Consider the following 26,076-nt stretch of genomic DNA (forward strand, 5'->3'; position numbering starts at 1 on the left):
GATATAAATTGTGACCTTAATGTGATAGATGTTGTTCAGGGAGGAAAGCTACCTATAATATATATATTTTAAATGAATAAATGCACATTAAAGACAATATGTATATTAAAACGTGTAGTGTACAATTATTGTCTTTACACGGACACAAACAGGTTTTTGTGGTGACTTACATAAATAATTATTTCAATAATAATATGCCCATGTTCCATGTCCCTGTTACCTATTTAAATAGTAATCTAACTGTCCCAATTAGAGAAACTCATCCACAAACTACCTAGGTGACATCTATAAACCAGGGGTCAAAGGATCACAGGATCTTGAAATTTAGGATTCTGGCAGCCATTGTAAAAAGGCCCTAAACTTTGGAGGCTCTAGGTGCTCCAGATGTGTGTTTTTCTCTCTCTCTCTCTTACATTCCCTTACTTCCTTCACTTATCAATAAGGCTATATCTGGCTGTACGAGGAAGAGGCCTGTTTGAGAGATTTGTGTGAAAAACTCCAGACAATCTTCCATTCATTCTAGAAACTTGTCCAACTACCACTAGCAGTACGTAAAGTTGAATGAGAGTGCATCCCTTGTACAAATTATTCTATTAAATTTCATAGGCCTTTGGTGGAGAAAAAGAAAGAAAGACTTTTTTAATGACAGAGTGGGACATACCAGGTTGAAAATGGTAAGTACGTTCCAAAAAACACACAAAACATTGCTGTGAAAAAAAAACAAAAAACATATTTATAGCATGAAAAAATATGACATTTAAGTCAGTTTGACAGGGCAAATATTCCCCCTTTAATAAAAGTAAAAAAAAAATGTAAAAAAAGAAAAGAAATTGAATTTCTGACTATGCCAGAGGTATATATCACTGGCTGAAGAGAGGACAAAACCTCACACTGAATTAAGAATGATCAGCAATTATAGGCATAGTATCAGAACTCTTGCAACCTTTTTAATATTTAATACAATCAGTGTGGTACTAACACATTTTCGGTAAATTAGACAAATATCCATAAACTGGGTCATGATGCAAGGTTAGTCACAATGTCATTAACAAGGTCCTGCTGTGCCCTTAGATTTTCCAGAACCTGACCATTGTTGCTAATTAATTCCTCCATGAACATTATGGCAATAAACAATAGGGATGCAACAACACAGTTAGTCCACAGTTCAATACGTACCTCGTTTTTTAACCACGGTTTTTGGTTCCGTTTGGTTCTGATAGCTTGCCACATCAGTGTGTTTTTATTATTTATTTATTTTTTTGCATCTAATTGTCTCTGTACACTGGAAAAAGCTGTACACTGGAAAAAAGGATTATTATGTCTGCTAAATATTTCTTTTGAGAGAAGTATTATTTTTCAGATTTTTACACAAAATAGGATGGGTTTCATTCATACTGGATGCCAGAGGGCGCCCTTGTGCAGAGAAATTCAAAATATGCATCAAAGAGATTAATGAAACACTGATGAAATCTCTAGGAAAATCTCTAATATGGATAAAGGCATTGCTATTGCTGTAACTGAATAAAATCAAGATATAACGTTAAACGTTATGAATGATGAAATGTAAGGACAATAAACACTCGTCTGCAATAATATATGGTTTATCTGTGTTCTTCAAGCCATCTTGGGTATTTTCATAATGATTCCGTATATTTGTAAGCCATTGCTAATTGACATGCAGTATAGAATATATTGTCTGCCTCATTCTATGATAAAAAGCCACAAAAGGAAGTTATTTCAAACACTCAACTGATGCTGTGAAGTAAAAATAAGCTATAATGTTCTCTTTTGTTGGACAACAAGTTTAGAAAGGCTTATCACTGCATTTCATTAGAAGGGAAGATGCTCTGCAAGTGTTGCTTTTTTAAATATAAACGGGGAGGCGTTTCCTCATCTCAGCACATGAAATCACAGGCACACACACACACACACACACACACACACACACACACACAGCAAATTTCAAGAGAAATAAAACAAGAAAATTATTTAAATGCAAAACTGAAAAACTGCAACTCATAAGCACGTATTGAACGGTTCAATATTATATTGAGTATAGTGACATCCCTAGTAAACAAAGACAAAAACGTTTAAGGTAACACCATCCAAAGAAACAGACTAATTAACTTGTGTAAGATAATTGGGCCCTTGGTGATGTCACATGTCTCTCTTGGTCAACTCAGACCTTAGGCCTGTGTCCCTTGAGTGCTATTTGAAACATAGAGCCCAATAGAGCCCTTGAGATTAATCTAGCCAAGTAAACAGTCCAGTAATAAGGAATGATTTACAGCTATCCCCCCACATGGAAACCGATTGCCCATCTTTCTGCTGTTCTCCACAGAGTTTCTAAGGCCTACTCATGATTAGGCCTGCAAATACTCTGCCTACCATAAGACAAGCTAGGGAGATGTATTATTGGAGGTAGTTGATAGATACATATTGTCATAATGTCAAATAAATGAAAATAATTATAATACAGCAAAACATCTCCATGTTTTATAATTCATTGCAGTGACTTGATTGGTGGTCATAAAAATCAAAGAAAACAGTAAAACTAATGACCACTAAAACAAAGCCAAACACCACAAAAAGGAAATGAGTTCTATTGCTCTATGGGAATAGCTCACAGACACATGGGAACACAAGACAGTATAATTAGAGCTCATGATATATGTAAGAGTGTAATGAAAGCTTCAAACATAAGTCAACACATCTTATCTGACTAATAGTTCATTTGTTTTATCCTTCGATTTCTACAGAAACAATTATTTTGCATCACACCACATGGTTACTGTATATTTGTCACTATGGTGTAAATATGTATTTGATTTCAGGGTATCCTTATGTTGTTAAAAGGAAAACATGATCAACTATAATTTCTCAGTTTAAGCAACATAACTTGAAACACAACACGGTGTGTGTAAAAAGGGGTTTATTCAGCATGAATGATCTTGCTGTAAAAAATATTTCATTCACAGACTTCAGACTGAATGGTTTCTACAGCCTGGGAGAATGGAGGCCTCTTTTATTTATCCCTTTCTTTCTGATGTTTTTACTGGCATTAACAGCAAATTCTATTCTCATATATCTAATCAAATCTCAAAAGTCTCTGCATTCTCCTATGTATGTACTAATAGGTGTTATGGCAGTTTTAGACTTGATCTTGCCAGTATTTTTTGCACCTAGCATGCTTCTAAGCTTTTTATTTAATTGGAGTGGGATATCTCTGACTGCATGTTTGATACAAATGTTTGGCATTCATTTTGTTGGAGCACTTCAATCTACTTTACTTTTGTGGATGGCACTGGATCGCTACTTTGCGATATGCAAACCTCTTCATTATCATAAATACATGGAAATTGCTAACTTTTCCAAATTTGTTTTTCTGCCATTATTCAGAAATGGATTTCTGATGGTCACCATGGTCTCTTTAGCAGGAAAGCTTTCATTTTGTAGCAATATTATTGATCACTGCTTATGTGAGCACATGGCATTGGTTCAGTTAGCATGTGGTGATACATCAATTAATAACATTGTTGGACTTCTGACTGCTTTCATTATCCCAACTACTGATTTTATTCTCGTTACTATTTCTTATGTTGTGATTTTTTCCTCTGTGTTTAGATCTGGTAAGGCTCATTTAAAGGCCATAAATACCTGCATTACTCACCTCATTGTTATGACACTTAGTTTGACTTCTGCCTTGATTGCATTTATGTCCTACAGAATAAGGAGTAATGTTTCATCTAGCAACCGTATATTTATGAGCATAATATATGTTCTGTTTCCAAGTTGTTTTAACCCAATAATCTATGGATGGAGAACAAAAGAAATAAGACAAACTTTTCATATATTTATAAAAAATGGACAAATTTTGCCTTTTTAAAATAAGTGAACGTTTATTATAAATTAACTGATGTTAGAAAATACCTTAAATGTGATATTAATATATGTAAAGCACAATCTATTTTAGATTGAATAGCTAAAAGTGGAAAAATTGTATTGTGTGAATTGCTTTTGGCTGGCCTTCAATAACTATATATTATGTGTATTCTGTTCGGCTGTATTCTGAGAACTCTTAGTTTGTATTTAATTTACTTGTATCGGTTTTCACAGTCGTTCGGAGTCGTTTCACAGTCGAATTTACAGGCAGCGTTTGTGTACCAAGGTACCTCATGAAATAGACAGGCTTCTAAGGTCAGGCTTCTAAGGTCACACAGTCTTATTATGCAGTGGTATTCAATCCTTTTCCTGAAGCCCTCACAACACTGCACAGTTTCATCTCTCCTTTGTCTGAAATACAAATTTTAGGCCTTGGAGCCTCTGCTATCAAGTTAATGACTTAATCGGGTGCTTTGATGATAACTAAAAAAAAAAAAAAAATCACTACAATACTTATCACTAGAAATGAAACTTAAATTTGAAAAAATGGTCAAAATCATACATAACAAATACAAAAAAAATGACTGCCATGTTTAACTTTCAGACGCCATTTTATTCTTCAGCTCAACTGTTGCAGAGCTGCACACACAGAATAAGTGTTACTGATGGTACTCATATGTTGTTAGTTTAGATTTAAATCTAAAGTTGTTAGTCCTAAATTCAAATGTTCACCCTAAAATGTGAATGATTACTCTCTGTATTCAATAAAAAAATAAAATAAATAAATAATAGTAATAATAATAAAAGACAAGACAAGAATTATTGCCTTACTAGAAAAGTAAGTATTGTGTTTGTCTGTAATTGTGAGGTAAAATAAGGTCAGACAACATTTTCCAAAAAGTGGCGGGGCTCTAAAATAAAATAAAATAATTGTCACAAATTTAACCTCTGTGTTTCCTCCTGCTCACCACCAGAGGTCTCCATCACCTGAGTACTGACAAGTGTACATTGTTGGTTGGTTTGGAAAAGTCATTATGGATACAGAGGCAAGCTACGACATGATTCATGAGAGTTTGTGAGAAAAGCTCTCCCCACAAGGCAATTTTCATCCTTGGTCTCTTGGTCCACTAGTTATAGACACAATTTCACGTTCCCAAAAAAACTTTTACATTACCTGTTGCTGTCCCTTCCCCCATGGTGCTCACCTATGCTGCAGTTTAGGGATTGTATTTAATCTTCAGTGGTTGACAAATAAATAAACAAACAACAGAAAATACACTTGTACTCAAGTGCAAAGATTCTTAAACAAAGTATTTTGCTGTAATGTTCTATTCCTTCACCCCAACCTACACACACATATTTACCTCCTGTCAGCACAGTGAAATACACTTAACTCATGATGAAAAACAGACTGAGGAAAATCTTAGGCCTTGGGCCCATCACACACTACAAGATATTATTAAGATTATCATGATGAAGGGAGCGCCTCACGTGATCTTTCCTTGCTCCATGCAGTTGTGGTATGTTTTCGGCATATTATACAGTGTTACTATAAAAACATTCGAAGCAGTTTCCTTCATCTCCACTATCCAATGGACCGTACAGCAGCTGTTTTGCAGTCGCACATTGGCTGTTGTGAAAGTACTGACGTAATCTTAGCCGTGATACATGTTTGATATGATTGGGGCGGCCCCGATTTGTGTGAGAGCAGATTGGGAGGTGCACATTACCAGATAATCCATGCCGAACATCAGGACCGATCGAGGTGCTCAACAAGATTTTTGCTCCGATTCTTGGGAGGGGAAAATCGAGGCAAAATCTGGCTTAAGATGATATAATCGTGCTAATCATTACCTGGCTAATTCGGTTCTTCGAACACACCTGTTGTTGATGATGGCTGGATTGAGTTATCTGTTGGTTTAAAAGGGGCTATGTATCGATACTCTAAACCATGATCAGCAGTGCAGCTGGTGACAAGACAGCAACGTAATGACATCATATGATTAAAAAAGACACTTGACAAAAAACTTGACAAATTTCTGGACTTTTATAAGGAAACAGGCAAACGAACAAAACAACATAAATGTTATAACAGATTAATGAAACTGTTTTTACTGTTTTTTTTTTTTGTTTTTTTTTTTTGATGATTCCCAATTTTTTATATTCACCATGTCTAGTATTTGTACAGGCTTTACATTTTTATTTCAGTGTAATAATTAGCAAATCATTTAATTTTATCTTTGAAACAAATTTGTTACGTGACATCATTAATTAAAGTTTCTTAAGGGCCAAGATCTCACGTTATCTGCATCTCATGTGCTCCATAAAGCCACTGCCATAATAGCTGTAATCACTCAAATTAATGCACAACTCTACATCATCTGTATAGCATGTGTGATTCTAATACATTTATAAAGTAATTATTTTATAACGAATAAAACTTTTTAATGAGTAAACCTGGCTGTGTGTATTATAGACTACACAACATTATTATATTATTTTCTTTTTTTTTTTTTTTTACTTTAAAAATTCTTATTTTAATTGATTGTCCCTGGATCAGTAGTACTCTTGTAATAAAGTAGTAGTGGTTGGGACAGATTTTAAGTATCAGTTCTGCTTCAATGCAGTCTGCTTAGATGCAATCTAATCCTATTTACATGAAATAACCCTGCTCCTGAGCAGGTTTAAGCCTAAAGGAGAACTTCCAGAACAACAATGCACAAATATTTTACTCATTCCCTTGTCATCCAAGATGTTCATGTTTTTCTGTCTTCAGTTGTGAAGAAATTATGGTTTTTGAGGAAAGCCAGAGCCTGTGCTACATGAGCTTTTGTGCTTAAAAAGTATACTTTTTTTTTTTTTTGTTCTTTTTTTAAATGACAGATCATTTCGCTAAATAAGACCCTTCTTCCTAAGCTGGGATCGTTTAGAGCCCTTTGAAGCTGCATTTAAACATTTTGGAAGTTCAAAATCGGGGCACCAATGAAGTCCATCATATGGAGAAAAATCCTGAAATGCTTTACTCAAAAACCATAATTTCTTCACGACTGAAGATAGAAAGACATGAACATCTTGGATGACAAGGGGGTGAGTAAATTATTTGTAAATTGCTGTTCTGAAAGTGGAGTTCTCCTTTAAGGACCTGTTGCTATGACAGCAAGTCCGGGATGAGCATCGAAGAACCAAACAATCCAAGATCATGCCAAATCGTCAACAGTCAAAACCAGCTAACTGTGTTAGCGACGTATGAAGAACGGTCCCCTGGTTAACAGCAAGTATCAAGATGCATTTTTGTCAGTCCAATCACAAATGGAAAACTCTAAATACAAGTGCAAACAGGGTCTGAAAGGTTTTGAGCTTGTCCACTTTTGACCACTTCCACATGCAGTCAAAAATGCATTTGACCCAAGGCCTGTTTTATAAAACAGATTTACCAAATGAGCCAGTCACTCCGACAACTCATGCTGGGAAACTAAAGCCCTATTTGCACGGGATTGGTATTACCTGGTGACCTCTAGTGATGTATAATAATTGCTGAGGTTGTCTGTCATCTTAACCCCTAAAAATTACGAATCGGCATCTCTGCCATTTAGCCAGCATTTGGCAGGATTGTCATTTTACAAGGTTTTTGTTTCCTGTGCACCTTTTTATCCATCTTTCATGAAGAATGGAGGCTGCGAAGTGTTTTAAAGGTATTTTGGGTGCTGTGTCATATCGCTATACAACATACTACTAATTTGCATTTGTGCATTAAAAAATTCTGAAAACTATCAGAAGAGCTAAAAACAAGAATGATTAGACTGAGATTGATGACATGTTTAGCAGCATGCTGTAAGGAGCATTCTTCTGTTTATGATGTATAATGTTACGCAAAGCCTTGACATCATATCCAGGAGATAAGTCTGTAAATTTGAGTAAAATCACATGCTTTGTTTATCCCGTGCAAATGCACCACACAAAATTCAGATGTAGGAGGGTAATTTCTAAATCACATGAGGTCCCCAGATTAGGGGTGTCGCAATATACCCAGTACCTGGCTGACATCCCAGGTGGCAGTATTGCGCCCACTGATCTATATATAATGACTGGATCGCGCATTGCGTTCTAAACTGCCGTTAGGCAGTGAAGCCACCGGAAGTGTTCGATCCGCCATCTTACTATTCCCTACCGGCAGAGAGCACCATTGACTCACAGCTAAACCTCTGACCTAAAATCACCCGATTTTAAGCGTATCAGTCACACAGGACTAGTTTTTATAATATGTGTATGTAAATTAATTTTTACTTAAAATGTTATCTGCGATGTTTATCGTCTTTTCGGGCAGGATAAGCGATGTTTTGAAATCGTTCAGGTGGGTGTGTCAGCTGCGCACTTGCCTACACAGGTACTTGATCCAACACAAAATATATTTCTTTATGTAAGGAATTATGTAGGACATATTAAACACGAACTAACCTGATTTTGCCCAATTTCGTCAATGAAAATAGTCTGAAACAAAGCTGAGCCGTATCTCTATTCAAACACAACTGTGTTTTGTTTATGAATGAAGGTGCGTTTTAAACGAATCTGAGTCATTGATTTAATTACACATTCATAAAGAGAGTCGATCGCTTGCTTCATTCCTGAATAAGTGATTCAGTGATAAAATCAGTGACTTACCGCCATCTGCTGACAGTTAGTTTCATTTTTAAAGTTTAATTTTCATTTTATCTTTTATTTTATTTAAATCATTTGATATTTCTATATTCAGAATGCTATATTTGACATTTTTGTATTATTAACGTTTATTAACATTTATCTCAACATGAATAGTATGTATGCTGAATTAACAAATGTTTAAATCATTACCTGCTTCAAAATGATGTTAACAAAGTAATTGTTGAAACATGCATTTAGCTCGTACGAATAAAAACACTATAACAAAACAGCATAAACAGTGATTTAGTGTAAGGCAAATTATATGTATACACAGCATAAATGTTTATTCAGATTTCAGAACGAGCATTTTGTCATTTGTAAACACGGTGAACGTCCGATGTTTATCATGTTAATCTGATGTTTTCTCCTGTAATGTGTATGAACGAAACTTTTTAATAAGCAGAGGGAATTCCGGACATTAAACAAATAACCGTTTACATGCGTAGGACGTTTGCGTTGTGAGAATGTACAGTGAGACATCAGATATGAGAACGCTGACTTGTTAGGTGATGTTTTCTCATTAAAATCGTATAATTTCCTATTCATTCAATAGAATGTTTAGCAATATGCTATGAATAGCAATATGGCGGCGTGGTGGCTTCACTTCTATAACGTCATGAGCTATCCAGTTATCCATTATAGATCAGTGATTGCGCCTTAATTCTGACACCTGTCAAACAAGAAGACGACGCAGTGCCTGCAGCTACTCGGAGAAGAGTCATGTTGTCCGAGCGGGAGAGTTCATATATTTAAATCAGGGGTGGCGTTTCCGTATGGCAGAGTATGGCAGTCGCCATACCCTAGCACAGTCAGGTGTTTCGTTATTATTTAAATCAGTGCTACTGGTCTTCATTATGTCTGTTTGAGGGTTTCATACATGTATAATCAATGAAAAGCATTTAAAAGAGCTTGTGACTGAACCTAGTAACGTTATTGGATCCACAAACTGTAAGCAAAACCTCCTGACTTCACCCCGCCTCTATTCAGAATGAAGCGCTGCACAGCCTGGAGCACAGCTGTGCAAGGGTAAATAAATAATCAATGTTTAAATGAGTACAGTGTTTTGTTTACTCAAACACGCCTGAAGAGCGGAGAAGAGTCTTAGCTTTTGCCGTCTAGTTGTAGCCAATATAATTTTGTATGCTACGTTTGAAATATGCTGTGAATATAGTGCATCATCATTTCGTGACTCAGTGTGTATAGAGCTTGGGAATCTACGTCACTGCGCATTGCATTCTGGGTAGTCGCCGCCATGTTTTAGGACAAGCTACACAAATCACTAGAGGAAAAAACGACTGTATTTGCATTAATGTTTTTAAGAGCTGCTTGCACTTGCTTAGAATAATTGTACTAATATTGGAATCCACTGCGTTTATTCGAGCACTGAGTCGGCCAGAACATGACACATACACACTCACAGAAATCATACGGCCGCCTTCTACTGTACCACACACAGGACCGAATTAATTTCTCTTTTGTAGTTTTTAATAACTAGGTGGCACTGATATATCTGCCAGATAAAATAACACACCATAGCTTTATCTCAGCCAGTTGATCATGTAAGTGAACCACCGCCCTGCACATTTTGTGTGTATCTCAGATGTCTGTTCTATTAATAAAAAGTAAGTGTCCTGCGAACTTGAAATATTCCGCCCTGATTCCAGTTTGAAGATAGCATATAGTTTCCATTCAATGAGCATGAAAGTGTGCGACATGAAGACAGGAATTTAAACTACATTTATTTACAGAGGTATATTATGTCGCGCTTCTCTAGTAAGTTTAGTCTGTGTGTAAAGACGATGCAGGTGGTTGAGTAGCGCAAATCTGTGGATGAATATTCCTAAGTAAAGTAAGCACTGATGTATTTAATCATATATCATATCACCCTAATTTCATTAAGGGATGAAGTGCAATAAGTTTTACTGGACCTAAATTGAACAAATACACGATTTCTTACAAAGAGCTGCTGAACAGTAAATCAGATGAGTTGCTTTATGAACAATGACAGTGATCGCAACGAGTCACATCACAGATTAAATTATATTTCCAAATGTGTTATTCATAGCGTGAGCACTTATAAATTCATGTGGATCGGAAATTATGAATCTGTAATTAATAATAAATAGTGTAGTGTCTGTGTCCGAAAGTCCCAGAATGCAGTGCGTTGCTGACGTAACATTCCCATACTCTATTAAACAACAAGAAAAACTAAGCACCCTTATAGCTGCAATAAAAGTTATAACCTGTACGTTGATGAAAACGCATAATGCGATGCACTTGCATCTTACAGCCGTTCTTATGACAGACAAAACACAGATGTCCCTCATTTGCTGGCAAAATTACATCTCCATTTGATTTTCATTTTCATTAAATGTTAAGTGTAGTCTGATAAAGCCACAATACCAACTCATGGCCAATACAGCCTGTGCATAGCATTTGATTATCTGTGTTTAATTATATATAAACGCCTTTTCCTTTTCAATCTTTTTTTCCTATATTTCAGTGCTTGGTGTGCCGTGGTATTTTTATGTACCAAAACTGTACTCCGCGATTTATGCCACTGCCATATCCTATGGTTTTGTGAAATGCCGCCACTGATTTAAATAAAGGGTGATTCTTTTAATTAAGTGCCATGTTTTCTTTACTCATCTTATTTTTGTATTTGTATTTGCAATCAAGTCATGGCCAATACAGCCTGTGCATAGCACTTGATTTCTTCAAATTACACGATTAAAATGATCTAGAAAACCAAGCGACTACATTGCTACATTAAACTTTGTAAAATGTTAAGTTGGTTGCAGTGCCATGCACTTAATGCCTTATCTGGGGCCGTTCTAGGTGCACATTAAAACTGAATTAGCAACGCCTTTACTGAATGACTTCATTGGCGCCGGCACAACCATAAGTTACAGAGCTTAAAAAAGGGGTACTCAAGTTAACAGGTTAAGGTATCAGTTTTGATGTTAATATTTATGCATCATACTGTTGAACTTGACAGTATTTTCTTTCTTGTTATTTCTTGGGGAGCTTCAAAGAAGACCAAGAAAGCCAGAGCCAAACACAGGGCACTATGTTTATACATCATCCTACATTATTGCAGAAGTTCCGACCCAGTCTTTGCAAAGTGAACATGCAAAGAAAATCAAACACCCTTAACAAAAAAGGTAAAACAGCGATATAGGACGATTTTGAAGTTGAGGGAGAACATGAGATGGGAGTTTTTCGACATACCCTAACTGTCATGAACAGGAACAAAAACAGTCCAGGCAGAGTAAGACATGACGAGCGTTTGGCATTAAAAGTATATATATTGTATTATTTTTATTAAAATAACAGATCGTTATGCTAGATAAGACCCTTCTTTCTCGGCTGGGATCGTTTACAACCGCATTTGGGATTATTTGAAGCCGCATCTAAACTGCAATTTGAAAGTTCAAAATTGGGGCACCATACCAGTCCATTATATGGGGAAAAATGCTGAAAAGTTTTCCTCAAAAAATATAATTTCTTTACGACTGAAAAAAGAAAGACATGATCATCGTGGATGAAAAGGGGGGTGAGTAAATTATTTTTAAATTGTTGTTCTGGCGGTGGAGTTCTCCTTTAATAACATATAGGAAAGATGAGGGAGAAAGTTTTTGCCTATATAAGCCAAATCCTAAACAAAGCTGAAACCAATTACTCTGCTACTGAGAAAGAGTGTCTTGCACTCATGTGGGCACTTGAAATTGGCAGCATTATGTTTACCTTGAAATGTCAAATTCTCCAGAGTAAAAACTGGAATTGGATGAAGCACAGCATAACACCATACTATCTCATAAATATCCGTATGCATTTTGCATAAAGTGTGTTTCTACCACATGTACCCTACGTTCATCTACATTTGCATACACACCAAAATGTACAATACTGATATATTGAAACCATCTTAAAGTGTCACGAATCCGGTCCGTGGCTTTCAGTCCGCTCGCCACCAGAGGTCGCTTTGCCATTTCACATTACACAGACTTTTGCACCACACCCCGGACTACCTTTCCCATCATTCATTGCGCTGATGACACACACTGCTGTAACCAATCAAGCACACTATATAAGCCTTGTACTTCCTCTTCCTAGTGCCGAGTATTGTACGTTGCATTTAGCACTCTTCAAGTGTTAGCAATTATTACTGAGCCATTTCCTAGTTTCCATTGTTTTGTCTGGTTTTCTGAGTTTTGTATTCTCGCCTAGTTATCTCGTCTAGTCTGTTTCGCTGCCTGCCCTGGATCTCTCACATGTCTGTTTGGATTATCCGTTTGCCTCGTCCCTTGGATTACATTCGCCGCTGATCGACCCTCGCCTGTCTTACGGATTGCTCTTGTGTCTTGCCCGAATATACCTGTTTGCCAGTGTTCGACCCTGCCTGTCTTTGTTCAATAAAGCTTTGCGTATGGATCTGCCTGCTTCCCATCTCCCTCGCACCTTAACATAAAGATTAATCCTTTACATATTTAGAACTTTACAGACACAAAAAATAGTGTTCTCATAGTGTCAGCACCATGACATAGCACCGTATTTCCTTCATAAAGCATCTGTCAAAAAGTGTCAGTAAAAAAAATAAATAAAAAAATTGCCATAATTTGCCAAAGTTTGCCATGTTTAATTAATTAATTAAAATGATTAGGGCAGGGATCTCAAACCTTGCTTCTGGAGACAGTACAGACCTGCAGACTTCAGTTCCAACCTTGCTCTAACACATCTGGCTGCCTGTAATATCAAATAATCCTGAGCTCCTTGATTTTTTTTTTTTTTTAATAAAAGCAAAATAAAATGGAAAAAATATATTTAATGCCTTCTGAAAAACATGGTAAGTGATAAAATAAAAACATCTATAAACAACAGTATTTTTACATTTGTAATTTGTCATTTATACAGTATTCCTTGCAAGTTGCTGATGCAGCCCCAAATTTGGGTGATCCAGGAACCGATCAGAAGTTTCCCAGAGGGCTGTTCAAGCAGTGAAAACAGTAAATGAGTCCAGGGAATATCAGGGATCCCTTAAGTTAGAAAGGTATCCAAAGAGAAGGCCACTTTTAATCTGTCTAAAGCTAATTAAATCACCAGCTTTTAGACACATCTGGTCATAATTAGTCACTTATGACAAGAGTTGCTGAGACACAAAGTGATAATGAAAAGAAATTAATTGGTCTAACTGATTCCAGTAAATAATTTCTACATGGGAAGCATGGGAGTGCATCATCATTTCGTGACTCAGTGTGTATAGAGCTTGGGAATCTACGTCACTGCGCATTGCATTCTGGGTAGTCGCCGCCATGTTTTAGGACAAGCTACACAAATCACTAGAGGAAAAACGACTGTATTTGCATTAATGTTTTTTAAGAGCTGCTTGCACTTGCTTAGAATAATTGTACTAATATTGGAATCCACTGCGTTTATTCGAGCACTGAGTCGGCCAGAACATGACACATACACACTCACAGAAATCATACGGCCGCCTTCTACTGTACCACACACAGGACCGAATTAATTTCTCTTTTGCAGTTTTTAATAACTAGGTGGCACTGATATATCTGCCAGATAAAATAACACACCATAGCTTTATCTCAGCCAGTTGATCATGTAAGTGAACCACCGCCCTGCACATTTTGTGTGTATCTCAGATGTCTGTTCTATTAATAAAAAGTAAGTGTCCTGCGAACTTGAAATATTCCGCCCTGATTCCAGTTTGAAGATAGCATATAGTTTCCATTCAATGAGCATGAAAGTGTGCGACATGAAGACAGGAATTTAAACTACATTTATTTACAGAGGTATATTATGTCGCGCTTCTCTAGTAAGTTTAGTCTGTGTGTAAAGACGATGCAGGTGGTTGAGTAGCGCAAATCTGTGGATGAATATTCCTAAGTAAAGTAAGCACTGATGTATTTAATCATATATCATATCACCCTAATTTCATTAAGGGATGAAGTGCAATAAGTTTTACTGGACCTAAATTGAACAAATACACGATTTCTTACAAAGAGCTGCTGAACAGTAAATCAGATGAGTTGCTTTATGAACAATGACAGTGATCGCAACGAGTCACATCACAGATTAAATTATATTTCCAAATGTGTTATTCATAGCGTGAGCACTTATAAATTCATGTGGATCGGAAATTATGAATCTGTAATTAATAATAAATAGTGTAGTGTCTGTGTCCGAAAGTCCCAGAATGCAGTGCGTTGCTGACGTAACATTCCCATACTCTATTAAACAACAAGAAAAACTAAGCACCCTTATAGCTGCAATAAAAGTTATAACCTGTACGTTGATGAAAACGCATAATGCGATGCACTTGCATCTTACAGCCGTTCTTATGACAGACAAAACACAGATGTCCCTCATTTGCTGGCAAAATTACATCTCCATTTGATTTTCATTTTCATTAAATGTTAAGTGTAGTCTGATAAAGCCACAATACCAACTCATGGCCAATACAGCCTGTGCATAGCATTTGATTATCTGTGTTTAATTATATATAAACGCCTTTTCCTTTTCAATCTTTTTTTCCTATATTTCAGTGCTTGGTGTGCCGTGGTATTTTTATGTACCAAAACTGTACTCCGCGATTTATGCCACTGCCATATCCTATGGTTTTGTGAAATGCCGCCACTGATTTAAATAAAGGGTGATTCTTTTAATTAAGTGCCATGTTTTCTTTACTCATCTTATTTTTGTATTTGTATTTGCAATCAAGTCATGGCCAATACAGCCTGTGCATAGCACTTGATTTCTTCAAATTACACGATTAAAATGATCTAGAAAACCAAGCGACTACATTGCTACATTAAACTTTGTAAAATGTTAAGTTGGTTGCAGTGCCATGCACTTAATGCCTTATCTGGGGCCGTTCTAGGTGCACATTAAAACTGAATTAGCAACGCCTTTACTGAATGACTTCATTGGCGCCGGCACAACCATAAGTTACAGAGCTTAAAAAAGGGGTACTCAAGTTAACAGGTTAAGGTATCAGTTTTGATGTTAATATTTATGCATCATACTGTTGAACTTGACAGTATTTTCTTTCTTGTTATTTCTTGGGGAGCTTCAAAGAAGACCAAGAAAGCCAGAGCCAAACACAGGGCACTATGTTTATACATCATCCTACATTATTGCAGAAGTTCCGACCCAGTCTTTGCAAAGTGAACATGCAAAGAAAATCAAACACCCTTAACAAAAAAGGTAAAACAGCGATATAGGACGATTTTGAAGTTGAGGGAGAACATGAGATGGGAGTTTTTCGACATACCCTAACTGTCATGAACAGGAACAAAAACAGTCCAGGCAGAGTAAGACATGACGAGCGTTTGGCATTAAAAAGTATATATATTGTATTATTTTTATTAAAATAACAGATCGTTATGCTAGATAAGACCCTTCTTTCTCGGCTGGGATCGTTTACAACCGCATTTGGGATTATTTGAAGCCGCATCTAAACTGCAATTTGAAAGTTCAAAATTGGGGCACCATACCAGTCCATTATATGGGGAAAAATGCTGAAAAGTTTTCCTCAAAAAATATAATTTCTTTACGACTGAAAAAAGAAAGACATGATCATCGTGGATGAAAAGGGGGTGAGTAAATTATTTTTAAATTGTTGTTCTGGCGGTGGAGTTCTCCTTTAATAACATATAGGAAAGATGAGGGAGAAAGTTTTTGCCTATATAAGCCAAATCCTAAACAAAGCTGAAACCAATTACTCTGCTACTGAGAAAGAGTGTCTTGCACTCATGTGGGCACTTGAAATTGGCAGCATTATGTTTACCTTGAAATGTCAAATTCTCCAGAGTAAAAACTGGAATTGGATGAAGCACAGCATAACACCATACTATCTCATAAATATCCGTATGCATTTTGCATAAAGTGTGTTTCTACCACATGTACCCTACGTTCATCTACATTTGCATACACACCAAAATGTACAATACTGATATATTGAAACCATCTTAAAGTGTCACGAATCCGGTCCGTGGCTTTCAGTCCGCTCGCCACCAGAGGTCGCTTTGCCATTTCACATTACACAGACTTTTGCACCACACCCCGGACTACCTTTCCCATCATTCATTGCGCTGATGACACACACTGCTGTAACCAATCAAGCACACTATATAAGCCTTGTACTTCCTCTTCCTAGTGCCGAGTATTGTACGTTGCATTTAGCACTCTTCAAGTGTTAGCAATTATTACTGAGCCATTTCCTAGTTTCCATTGTTTTGTCTGGTTTTCTGAGTTTTGTATTCTCGCCTAGTTATCTCGTCTAGTCTGTTTCGCTGCCTGCCCTGGATCTCTCACATGTCTGTTTGGATTATCCGTTTGCCTCTTCCCTTGGATTACATTCGCCGCTGATCGACCCTCGCCTGTCTTACGGATTGCTCTTGTGTCTTGCCCGAATATACCTGTTTGCCAGTGTTCGACCCTGCCTGTCTTTGTTCAATAAAGCTTTGCGTATGGATCTGCCTGCTTCCCATCTCCCTCGCACCTTAACATAAAGATTAATCCTTTACATATTTAGAACTTTACAGACACAAAAAATAGTGTTCTCATAGTGTCAGCACCATGACATAGCACCGTATTTCCTTCATAAAGCATCTGTCAAAAAGTGTCAGTAAAAAAAATAAATAAAAAAATTGCCATAATTTGCCAAAGTTTGCCATGTTTAATTAATTAATTAAAATGATTAGGGCAGGGATCTCAAACCTTGCTTCTGGAGACAGTACAGACCTGCAGACTTCAGTTCCAACCTTGCTCTAACACATCTGGCTGCCTGTAATATCAAATAATCCTGAGCTCCTTGATTTTTTTTTTTTTTTTTTTAATAAAAGCAAAATAAAATGGAAAAAATATATTTAATGCCTTCTGAAAAACATGGTAAGTGATAAAATAAAAACATCTATAAACAACAGTATTTTTACATTTGTAATTTGTCATTTATACAGTATTCCTTGCAAGTTGCTGATGCAGCCCCAAATTTGGGTGATCCAGGAACCGATCAGAAGTTTCCCAGAGGGCTGTTCAAGCAGTGAAAACAGTAAATGAGTCCAGGGAATATCAGGGATCCCTTAAGTTAGAAAGGTATCCAAAGAGAAGGCCACTTTTAATCTGTCTAAAGCTAATTAAATCACCAGCTTTTAGACACATCTGGTCATAATTAGTCACTTATGACAAGAGTTGCTGAGACACAAAGTGATAATGAAAAGAAATTAATTGGTCTAACTGATTCCAGTAAATAATTTCTACATGGGAAGCATGGGGCAGCCCCATGTGTGTTCATGTCTTCCTGTTTAATGAGAAGTTTATGTTTAATAATTAAAAGGAATGATCAAAACAGTACAAGACACACAGAACAGTAAGTACTCTCGTTGTTTTGATCATTAGCATTTTAATGTGATGAGAATGTACTGTCCTTGCTCTGGTCCCAAGCGACAAAAAAAAAAAACAAACAACAAAAAAAGCAGCCATCCATTTGACTATTTAAAATAATAATCAAGTAAATTTTATGAAAAACAATATACAAATTTATAATATCAGTATGATAAACACCAATAAACTTTTTTTTTTTTTTTCATTTAAACACTATTTAATTCATCACTATGTTTTTTTATATGTTTGTTTTTGTTGTACAAGATCACATATTGATGGGTTGTCTTGAATGTGTAATTATCTGCTTTAGCTATCTTCAAATTTCCAATGGGATATTTAAACCATGGACATTTAAGAAACTACTGATATTCTTTCAATTTTGATTATTAAAGTAGACTTTAAACATTCTAAAGATTCCTCAAGTTTAACTAGTCAGCAGTGTTATTGTGTTAATTTTTTATACAGTGTTTTATAAAGTTTTTGTTAATATTTTGAATCTTATTTTTATATTTTATTAGTTGTTCCATAGTTTATGTTGCAACTATATACTATGTTTATTTGCAACTAGCTGAAATATATATATATGTAATGATACAAACGGTTCATTTTGTTTCAGGTGATTTATTTATTTAGCTGTGCAATCAAAAATACAAAAAGTATATTTAGAACAATTAAATGGTGTGCATCAGCTGAAGTTGCCAATAAATTATAAATTAGCTATTTTGAGACATATATATATAAAATGAGAAAGTTTTACAAGACGTTACAGGCCTCATGTAGATGGAACTTTTTAATTTGAACTTACGTATTAACAACCTCATTTTACCTGAAACAATAAGGCCTCAAGATTTATAGATCCAATTTTGTTTTTCCAAAAGTGAACACTGCCTCAAGCCATACCCATTTAGGAAAATTACAACAACAAACCCCAGTAATAATGATGTCAAGTCATTGTCCTAGCACTGTATCAGGGGAGGGGAGCAAAGAATATTTAAGAGAGGTAGCATGTCCTAAACCAGAAGAAAAAGATGTGAACATTTTTGCACAGGCTGTTATAGAGCTTCATTTTACAGACATGAAAAACAAAAAGAGACATAGATTTGCCAAAGTAATAATAATTAACTGATCGAATCTCTTAGGTATAGTTGATGCAGGTCTGAGCATTAAAGGACACTATTGTTGTTTAAAAGTAAGCATATTTCTATACTTCTAATCTCCAGATCATATTGTTAACACGTTTTCTCTGCATTAACTTAACATGTTTTGTCTTTAGAGCAAACTTGGATTAAAGGAATGGATGACAGGACATTTAACTTTTCTCATAAAGAACTCTACTTGATTGGATTCACGGATCTGCAAGAGTATCGTCAATATCTGTTCATTCCTTTTTTGGTCATCTTTGCTTTCACATTGTCTGCAAACTCAAGTATAATGCTGGTGATTGTCAAAGAACGCAAGTTACATGCACCCATGTACATTCTGATCGGGTTTACCGCAGCTATTGGGTTTATACAGCCAATTTTTCTACTTCCAAGAATGTTAATCAGTTTTCTGTTTGGCAAAAATATGATTTACAAAGATGAATGTCTTGTTCAAATGTTTTGTCTGCATATGGCAGGTTGTTTCCAGTCGACTATTTTGGTTGGCATGGCAGTCGACAGATTATTTGCCATTATTTTTCCCTTACAGTACCATGACTATGTAAACTTCAAATCTTCATTAATATTCTGTTTGTCCCTTTGTTTCCGTAACTTGCTTTACGTTGTTGCAATGGTTGGCTTGATCGGGCCGCTCTATTTCTGTAAAACAAATGTGATTTATCATTGTGTTTGTGAGCATACATCCGTTGTTAATATAGCCTGTGGTGATCTGAGTAAGAACTACATTGCTGGGACAATCGGTTTTGGCTTATTATCAAGTGACTGTATATTTATAGTCTGCTCTTACATTGTCATTTTTGTGATTATAGCTCGCTCTCCTTCTGGTGAGTCGCGCCAAAAAGCCATCTACACATGTTGCACGCATTTAATGGTCTTAACGGTGGCATTTCTCTGTGCTGTGGTAGCATTTGTTGGCTACAGGGTTACTACCATACCTAAAGATTTCCGTGTGTTAGGTACCTTGTCATATCTTCTTCTTCCAAACTGTTTTAACCCAGTAATCTATGGAATACGAACGAAGGAAATCAGAGTTCAAGTTCTTAAATATTTATCCTTTAATTAGGTTGATTCATATTAAAACTGTCTCTTTCATTTTACTTTGTTGCCCTTTATCTTTAATTCCAATTCAATGTACATGCACTGTTAGACATTTCTGTAATTTCTACAGTTATTAACTGTATATCACCCAGTATAATACTGCAAATTCCCTTTGCAGTAAATAACTGTAATAATCATTGCATTATGGGAATTATTTGTGACATCAGACCCCATATACAGAGAGTTACTGTATTTTTAAAAATTGCTGTATACTACTGTATTTGCTTTAACGGCCTCATTGGCGGCATTCTATTCAGGCCGTTTTATTTTCCTCATTTATCATATTTGGATTGAAACGATTTGCCCTACACCGTGTCTACAATGTCAACAACATGGACGGACTACATTGAATGTGTTGCATCGCTTGTAATGACTGGAAAATCCGTTTGTCCTTCATGTCAGACACAGCGCGAGTGCTTGAAGTACATCTGTAAGTCAGAAATATACCGGGGCATTACTTTACTGTAAGCATCCACTGTATATAGTATATATAATGGGTTCTCTATTGTGTTTTGTCGAGTCACGCTGCACCGCACCACTCGTGTCCAAGGAAGACGCTGCAGCAGGCAGCACCGCGGCGTTTGCCCGGGGATGAACCCGCGAGAATGGAAGAGTTCCAGGGGAACATCTACACTGTGTGTCAATGCAACTTACGAGAGAGTAAGACCAGCAAGTAAGGTAAAAAAAAAAAAAAAATATATATATATATATATATATATATATGAAGAGGTCAGATGCAAAGAACAACTATGGTTTTGAGATGTTTGTGTATTCTATGTGGGGTTTTCCTTTTAAAAGTGTGCCATTTCTACTTCTTGTTTTTCAGAGAAGACATTTCTGTCACCAACAAAGTGGATGGTGAGCAAAGGTGGTGGCCACATTTTGGAGCAGCACCTGGGTTGTGCAGATGGCTGTGTATTCTTTAGCTGAATGTTTTTTTCTCCATTATGTTTCTGTTGCCTCTAGATTCTTTGTGAGGATAAATCCAGAGGGTACAACATAATGCACTGCAAAACGTCCTAAGACAGGAGAAATGGTGAAGATGCACTGTTCCAGCAGTGGAAGACTGTATTTTTAAATGTTATACATGGATTGTTTTAAATAAAGTATTTGATATTTTGTGATTATTGTGTCGGTTTAAATTGAATGCCAGTAGTACCTATGTAGAGTAAAAATAAAATACATTTAAATGAATTCAATATAAAAAACCTACTGAAATCATTAAAATGAATGAATTACAGTAGTATACTGACTTTTTTTATAGTATTTGGCTGTAAAACAGCTACAGTTTGCAACTGTAAATTAACACATTTCTATATTTCAAATCTCTTAAAGAATTGTTAGGCTGCACTAATTAGATCAATCGGAACCAAAAACACTTTCCATAACACCTGATGTACTTGTTGCATCGTAAGAAGAATGGCATCTATGCTAATATTAGTCTGTTTCTTTCTTATTCCGAGATCACCGTAGCCACCCAGATCCAGTCTGTATCCAGAACAGATGATGGATCAGCACCTAGAGATGACCTCTACAGCCCTGAATGTCAGCGGAGACCACTTCAACTGAGCCCCAGAGACAGATCCCCTGTGAAGACCTCCTCACACAGACAGCCATCAGCATAAGACCACAGAAACCAGATGAATGCAAGAATGCATTATAAGGAATGGAGCTTAAATGATTTGTGATGGATTATCAACTAATTATGCACCTTCCTTGTAGGTGCATTCAGATAGTCTATAGTGTTTTATTAATCTCAAAGCGCATACAGCACAAAGTCTGGCAGTTGGGGCAAATTCTGTAAACACTATTTAAACAGACATTGTGAACAATATATTTTTTTCTTGTGCTTTGCAGGTTCATTCCAAGAATCAACTGGTGGCACCAAATGCCATTGAAATTCACAGATCAGATGGAATTACAGCAAGAGGGTGCAAAGAAAAAAAACATCAGCCTGAATCCCCTCATGGTGTTTCTCATCAGAGAGCTTGTCAACTTTGCCACACAACACAAACTAATTTTTACTGTATTTTATTTCTGTAAAGCCTGTTTTGCTATGCTACAGATTTAGCTATTGCACGCTAGAGATGAAGATTTGTATTTTTAAAAAGAAAATGTTCAACAATTAAAAAGAATATTATAAAGACAAATGCTAATGAGTTATTGTGATTTTTATGGGGTTGGGGTTGTAAAAAAAAAAAAAAAAAATTGTTGGATTGTTTTATAAAAAATGAAAATAAACTAAACAGTCCTAATTCTGACAATGCAGTAATAATACTTTAAATTAAAATACAGCAAATACATCAAGTAAAACTTACAGCAGTCTCTTAAGAGTGTAGTTTAGGTGCCTGTCAGTTGGCACCCAAATGAATCAGGGGAGAAATAAAGCAATAACACTAATGTTTGCGAGCTGCAAGCATCTTCTGGAGCTAACAGCAGCAAATACCAATAAAAGTACATTTTCTTTCTTTTTCTGAAACCACTCACTGTTATACTGTACATCTGTTAATTATTTAGATATATTAACAGATATATTTAATCATCTTGTATATGACACTCTTATAGTAATTTATTATTATTAACGTATTAATCAATCTTTTATAAAGCCTCTTTGAGAGTTAAAGCATGGGCAAACTTGGAACTGGCGGGCCACTGACCTGCAGTGTTTAGCTTTAACCATAATCAAACACACCTCAACCAGCTAGTTTAAACTTTAATTAGGATTACTAGAAGGCTACAGGTAGATGAGTTTTATCAGGTTTGGAGCTAAACTTGTTTAATATTTAAACTATAAACAAATGTACAGTATAACGGTGATTTTAGAAAAATAAAGGAAATGTACCTTTATTGGTTGCCGCTGTCTGCTTTATTCCTCCCTGCTGATAGGCATCCAAACTAGCTTTTCTGATTGGCCAAACTTCCCTGATCTCTGAAAAGCGCCCGCCATTGCCTCTACAGATGCACAAATCACTTTTACTCCATATTTCAAACAGATATGTGGTGCAAAAGTCGAGTGCGCGAAACTTGTCAATTGCAGGAGAAAAACAGCGTTTGAGATTTGTAGCGGCAGATTCAGATTCACGCTTTATTATCATAAACATATCAATTAAACCTTTTTCTCCCTCTGCCACAGACACCGCCAGAGCTGGAGCTGAACCCCCTGAATACCTGGTTGACTGGGAGGGGTATGGACCGGAAGAACTGTGTTTTGTACTTGGACAATTATTCCATCTCAATTCATCAACGGACATTCAGGTAAGCATTATCATTGCTCTAATCATCCGTGCACTTTACTATTACATATACTATAACCCCTGCCTCTGGTCTCATCCCTCTGACAACGTGACAGGTTTTGATGTTAGTATTTATGCATCATACTGTTGAACTTTACAGTATTTTCTTTCTTGTTATTTCTTGGGGAGTTTCAAAGAAGACCAAGTCATAAACAGGACACTATGTTTATCAGTATATCCCAATGTTCATTGGGTAAAAAAGAAAAACTAAATAAACAAAGTAAAAATTAATTTGGCTGATAACTTTTCCCCCCAGGGTTTCTGTAGATATTGCGATATATCGATATTGTGAACTTTTTTGGCCACAATAACTGTGGTGTGAAAAATCTAATATTGTGACAGCCCTACTCCAGTTAATACGAATCCTGTGTGAACAGGGCTATACTTGGTCCGAGGCAGGTTAACTGTCAAGCTAAACTGAGTTCCTCTAACACTGAGCAATAAGAACTCAATGATATTACTAGTGACTCACAGACCATTATCTATATTTATTAACCGCTATCAGTCCAAAATAAAAAGTAATTCAGAAAATTCTACTTAAATAATAAATCATCATCAAATATATAGGATACAACTGACTGTTTTTAATGGATTATACTCAAGATTGAATTACATTGTTTTAAGATATATGAAAACATTTTAACTTGGTTGCTATTTGAGCATTCAGTCAATCAGCAGTTTCTAGCCATGTAGCCTTTCTCTTTGATCATATGACAGCTGTACCTTTTACAGTTATTAGTAGAATTTCAGAACATTACAATTTAAAAATTAAAATCAAAGTTTTAGTTGGTACACCAGACAGTTACTTAAGTCGCAATTCTGTAGCATGACTCACTCAGCGAAATAATCAAAGAAACTCACAAAGTGCTCACAAAGTGAAATGAGAAGTTATTATTTCAAGTAAGTTTAAGCTTGCAATCAACAAAATACGTCTTTACAAGCACACAGTATCCTCAAAGAAGACAGGAAAATTTCACATTTTCAGCAAAGCAAACAAACCCAAATGTATGCAATATCACTTGACACTCAAAGTAAATAAACTATCAAACAAAAGCAATAACAGGAGAATTTTTAGGATAACCTGAAAGCCGCTGGTTTTAAAAAGAATTTAAAGAATTCCCAAACCCGTTCGAAGAGCCGTGCTGAAATTGAAGACTTGCTTTCTCTTCTTGTAACATACACAGGGTCGGAAACTTGCCTTGCCAACAGGGCCTTTCACAGATGAGAAAATTGTGTAGACTATTGTAAGGTTAGAACCATCAGAGATCCTTAGATTCACTCTCTGGAGCAGCCATTTTTTCCTACTATTGAACTCAACAGTAGTTACAGGTCGGTTGCTATGGACCCTCAGAACAAAACAAAAACATGCAGCATTCATCAGTCCATTTGGGCTCTACCACTTCAATGTCATGCCTTTTGGGTTAAAAAAATGTTCCTTCAATATTCCAAAGGCTAATGGTGCTGGGAAAGTTATGAGGAAGCATTTGCTTTATCTGTATTGATGACATTATCATCTATTCACGATCTGTAGCTCAGCACTTCAAAGACCTTCAAACAGTTCTCCACAGACTACAGGAAGATGGGTGGGAAATTCTGACATAAATAAAAATACATTAGTGAGACATGTTAGCATCACTGGCATCACTGCAGACTTAAGTGAAGTTGAGGCTATTAGATCTTACCCTGTACCACAAAACATCAACGTGGTCCAGCGCTTTCTTGGATTAGCCATGTGGTACCACTGATTTGTCCTTATTTTGTCCCAAAGATCACTGAATCCATTAATGCACTAAAAAAGAAAGGGCCTCTTTTTTCGATGGAGACCTCAATGCCAAGAAGGTTTTGAGCAGTTGAAGGCACACCTCCCATTCTTGAACACCCAAATCTTAAACTGTTCACCATGTATACAGGTTCCAGCAACACATTGCTGCATTAAAGGAGAAGTCCACTTCCAAAACAAAGATTCACATATAATGTACTCACCCCCTTGTCATCCAAGGTGTTCACTTCTTTCTTTCTTCAGTCGTAAAGAAATTATGTGTTTGAGAAAAACATTTCTCCATTTTTCTTCATATAATGGACTGGTATGGTGCCCCGATTTTGAACTTCTAAAGGCAGTTTAAATGCGGCTTCAAATGATCCCAAATGTGTCGGTTATTTATGTAAAAAAAAAAAAATACAATTTAAATAATTTTTATTCTCAAACGCTCGTCTTGCCTTGCAGTCCTTGAACTCTATGTATTCTGGCTCAAGACAGTTAAGGTATGTTGAAAAACTCTGACCGTATTTTCTCCTTCAACTTCAAAAATCATTTCAAAATCATCCTACATCATTGCAGAAGTTCCGAGCAAGTATTTGCAAAGTGAACATGCAAAGAAGATCAAACACCCTTAACAAAAAAGGTGAAACAGTGATATAGGACGATTTTGAAGTTGAGGGAGAACATGAGATGGGAGTTTTTCGACATACCCTAACTGTCATGAACAGGAACAAAAACAGTCCAGGCAGAGTAAGACAAGACGAGCGTTTGGCATAAAAAAGTA

At 36.2% G+C, this 26,076-nt stretch overlaps 2 protein-coding genes across 3 annotated transcripts; both read left to right on the plus strand.

The window, feature by feature from the left end:
• Positions 1-2,935: 2,935 nt before the first annotated feature.
• LOC127177544 (olfactory receptor 52K1-like) lies at positions 2,936-3,874 on the plus strand (the record flags this gene model as incomplete). The annotated part of the gene is made up of 1 exon (XM_051129871.1): positions 2,936-3,874. A coding segment is annotated over exon 1 (933 nt), but the record flags the coding sequence as incomplete, so codon positions are not given.
• Positions 3,875-19,029: 15,155 nt separating this feature from the next.
• LOC127177527 (olfactory receptor 52A5-like) lies at positions 19,030-22,270 on the plus strand. 2 transcript variants are annotated; one of them, XM_051129839.1, is made up of 4 exons: positions 19,030-19,171; positions 19,256-20,918; positions 21,067-21,958; positions 22,098-22,270. In XM_051129839.1, exon 2 carries the CDS (start codon positions 19,276-19,278, stop codon positions 20,203-20,205), a length of 930 nt encoding a protein of 309 aa, XP_050985796.1. In that variant the 5' UTR covers positions 19,030-19,171; positions 19,256-19,275; the 3' UTR covers positions 20,206-20,918; positions 21,067-21,958; positions 22,098-22,270. The 2 variants fall into 2 exon arrangements, with proteins under 2 accessions (XP_050985796.1, XP_050985794.1); XM_051129837.1 differs by lacking the exon at positions 22,098-22,270 and having other exon boundaries at positions 21,067-22,050.
• The last annotated feature ends 3,806 nt before the right edge of the window (positions 22,271-26,076 follow it).

The sequence above is a fragment of the Labeo rohita genome, chromosome 15, assembly GCF_022985175.1.
Source record: "Labeo rohita strain BAU-BD-2019 chromosome 15, IGBB_LRoh.1.0, whole genome shotgun sequence".
Lineage (NCBI taxonomy): Eukaryota > Metazoa > Chordata > Actinopteri > Cypriniformes > Cyprinidae > Labeo > Labeo rohita.